Source organism: Propithecus coquereli, unplaced genomic scaffold (assembly GCF_000956105.1).
Source record: "Propithecus coquereli isolate 6110/MARCELLA unplaced genomic scaffold, Pcoq_1.0 Scaffold831, whole genome shotgun sequence".
NCBI classification, from domain to species: domain Eukaryota; kingdom Metazoa; phylum Chordata; class Mammalia; order Primates; family Indriidae; genus Propithecus; species Propithecus coquereli.
Genome location: NW_012154519.1, coordinates 187,664 through 191,352, shown reverse-complemented (window position 1 = coordinate 191,352; position 3,689 = coordinate 187,664). Strand labels below are relative to the sequence as shown.

Below are 3,689 nucleotides of genomic sequence, written 5' to 3'. Positions count from 1 at the left end.
TAGGCAAAGTGGGGAAAGATCACGTAGATATACAAGACTGACATGCATTTTGAAATAAAATGTAGACTACATTTTGTAATGATGAATGGAGATTCCGAAGAATGAGGGGAGGAATTGATGGAATAGAGAATCAGAAGTAGTTTTAATTTTCGGTTTTGAGAAACATGGTGTATGGCTATTAATTTAATATCACAGGACTATACACACATGCATTTTGTCATTGCTGTGCTCACACAACAATATATTAGTCAGCCTTCAACCAATACACATCTAGGTTTGCACTTGTGCATACATTGTGAAAATCAGACAGTTCCAAATGATACCATCACTGGTTTACTGAGCGTTATTTTTTTTTTCTTCTATGGAAACACAGCCCTGCCCTGATGATAGCATCAGCTGTTCCTGCAAAGATGGGAGCCCTTCCCTGGCCTTCCAGTCTCTTCCTGAGAAGCCTCAGTGAGCTGGGCAGCACCACACACCCCTCAAGTGGTCTGGTATTCGTGCCCGCCACAGAGGAGAAGATGGGGCTACATGTACCTGTGCTCCTTCTTCCCAGGACCCATGGGTGTCCACAGATTGAGGCTGTGTCCGCACCCTGGTGGACTGTGTACCTTCCCAGAGAGAAAAAGCTCTGAGTTCCTTGAGGCAGATCTACTTCTCCACCAAGCCAGCAGCCTTTGGGGAATTCCATGCTGAATGTCTGCCCGTCAGTTTTGGTCATTGCTTACACAGTTCTACAATCAGAAAATCTTATAGAAAAACTACACAACAAGAATGATGCCATCCCCATTTGACATGACGATTACATATGTTTTGCACACCTGGAGCTACAGAAATCTTAACGTGGAAGGGGTGTAGGAATAGAGGAGATTGTGTTGTGGGTCCACCCCTTGTGTTAGTTTCAATGGTGGATACCTGATTCAACCACTGCTGATTGATTGCCAGTGGGGAAGTCAGATGGCAGCCCACCATGCAGCCAGAGAGGAGTGGCTGAAGGCAGTGTGTTCCCTGCAGCACTGAGATTCACTCCATTGTCCAGTTCTGGCCCCACACATGGACCACAGACTAGGAGATGCTCCCCACTGACAGTACCACCTCTCCACAGGGATTCACCACTGATGCTCAGGCCAGAGGGTCAGCTGGGGGATCTATGGCAGAGGGGGTGGTGCCAGGGCTGCTCGCAAACACAGAAAGAGGGTATGTGTTGAATAACAGGGCTTTGCGTGTTTCCCTTAATTCTGAATTCATTAGACTGGCATTAATGCAGTCACCATCATGGTTGAAAGTGTAAGAAGTCTTTAATGACTTACATTTTCACTCATGAGAGCACGAGGGAAGTCCATCTGGGCCTCCTGCTTTCTTCAGTTGGAATATTCAAACAATTTCTTTGCAAAGTTGTTTTCTTTGATTGGTCTCCTCCCTCCATGTTAGTAAGTAACGAGAAGCTTTTGTACTTTATCAGCTGCACCCCCTGATGAGTCTATATCTGAGCTATTTTTCATATAAATTTGTATCTAGGACTTTAAAATAAACAAGTGTTGAAAAATATATCTAAAAGAAAAGAAGTAAAGGACACTGTTTTTTGTTAATTACTGTGTCCGAAGTCATTCATACTTTACATTAGATTTGATTGTTAGTATGTTTAGTCAGTTACGGGAGAAGAAGCATTTGTCCAGCCTAAGAGTACTTTATCATCCTGAAACAAAGCAGGTACTAACCATGGCTTTCAGCTAATCATCCAAAGATAATTTAGCAGGGTGCCACACACGTAGGATCCTGGGAAGAGCACTGTGGTCCTGAAGCATATTCGAATCCACATCTTCTTATAGCCCAGAGGATCCCTCGACTGTTCTACAGGATGGGGCCCTTTCCCTGACCCTCCCCCAGGAAAGCCCTGGGGACAGTGACCTCCCACTGAGGTGGCCCCTCCACCCTAAGTCCCTGTGGCTCTGTCTATGCAAATAGGCCCCAGCTTCAAGGAGAGATATAGGCAGGGGTGTGAGCAAGACGTTCTGTGTCTTTGCTCTGGGAAGCACTGTCCTCACGGAGAAACACATGGCCCCTCTCCTGGCCTTCCTCTGCCTGCTGGCCGCTCTCCATGGTGAGTGACCCACGGTTTCAGAAATGGGGTGATGGGGATGAGGTGATGTGTCTGTGTCACTCATGCTTGTTCTCTGTCCCCAGGTGTCTTGAGCGAGGACCACCTTGTGCAATGGGGGGAGGGAGTGGTGGTCTCCTCGCAGAAGCTCAGCCTCACCTGTGCTGCCTACACATACTCCGTTACGAGACACTCCATGTCCTGGGTCCGCCTTCCCCAAGGGAAGGGCCTTGAGTGGATTGGTGTGATCCGGGCTAATGGGAACACTAATTACAACCCCAACCTCCAGTCCAGAGTCAGCATCTCCAGAAACACAAACAAGAACCAAGTGTTCCTAGAGCTGAGAAGCGTGACGGCTGAGGATGCCGGCACATACTACTGTGCCCAGGGCACTGTGCTCCGAACCCAGCATGGGCCCAGACAAAAACCTGTCTGCAGGGGTGCTCAGGGCCTCCAGAGGGCGCCCAGGAACCACTGAGCACTGGTCCTGGCACAGCATGTGGGTTCAGGGCTAATTTCCAGGCAAGAGTTTTTCTTTCCATGCCCTGAAAACTTCTTGAGGTGCAGACAATACAAAGATTTTCAAATATGAAAACCAAGAGGCACGTTTATTTTAAAGTAATGAGCTCATAAGTATGACACCCACATTGCTGCAGGGCCAGGTACTGGAGTAACTTTAACATATGTAATCATGACAATAAGCCTAAGAATGTAGAAACACAATCATTCTAATTTGATATATGAATAAGTTTACATAAGAGCATTCGAAATGATCCCAAATGTTCTTATTTGTTTGACTATTTCTTCATTTTATTACTTTGCTGTATTTCATTGATGTCTGTTTAGGAAGATCATATACAGATGGCCCCTGGTACTTGTAAAAAGCCCACAGCCTTTGCGGCAGTCCTGAGTGTCCCTCTGGAGCTTCTCATTCTGTCCGTGTTGCAGCAGCAGAAGGAACTGTGCCAATAGTTCAGTCCATTTTTGCTGAGGGTTAGCGTGGAGACATGAGAACCCCAGGAGTAGGACAGGACTTTGCCAAAGAGCAACCTGTGGACATGCAGTTCACTGAGCAAAAGCTGCTGCACGTTTAGGGGGACATTCCACCAATCAGGGATGTCTGCAAACAGACCCCACCTTGAAGCCTGAGGTCTACAGCCTGGATATGTGCAAACGGACTTGGGCTTGTCATCTGAAGGCAGAGAGAATGATAAAAGGATGTCAGCCCAGCAGATAAGAGCATTTTGATATTCTAAGCCTGAGGCAATGTTCATATCTCTTTCCTGAGTTCATGTCTCAGTAAATGAGGAACTAGATAAAGTAGGAAGAAGGACGTGGTCTCCTTGTTCCCATTTAGATTATACGCTTTAGTGTTAACCCACGAGCCTTTCACATGAAATCATTTTCATCTATAACATGAAAAAGAGAATAAAAACGGGTGCTAGACTTCAATCAGTATAACCTGGCTCACGGGAACACTGGTGGTCCCCTGACCTCCCCACACCCTTTCACCTTACTTTTTGTGTCCACACCTTTGTCTCTCCCATCTCTTGCAATGCACATTGCCTCTGGACCCAGGTATAACGGGGCG

General features: G+C 46.6%; 1 gene segment (V, D, J or C); it reads left to right on the top strand.

The window, feature by feature from the left end:
• The first annotated feature begins 2,055 nt into the window (after positions 1-2,055).
• On the top strand, positions 2,056-2,576 carry LOC105825929. The segment is given in 2 exon segments: positions 2,056-2,101; positions 2,185-2,576. Coding segments are annotated over 2 exon segments (438 nt in total).
• The last annotated feature ends 1,113 nt before the right edge of the window (positions 2,577-3,689 follow it).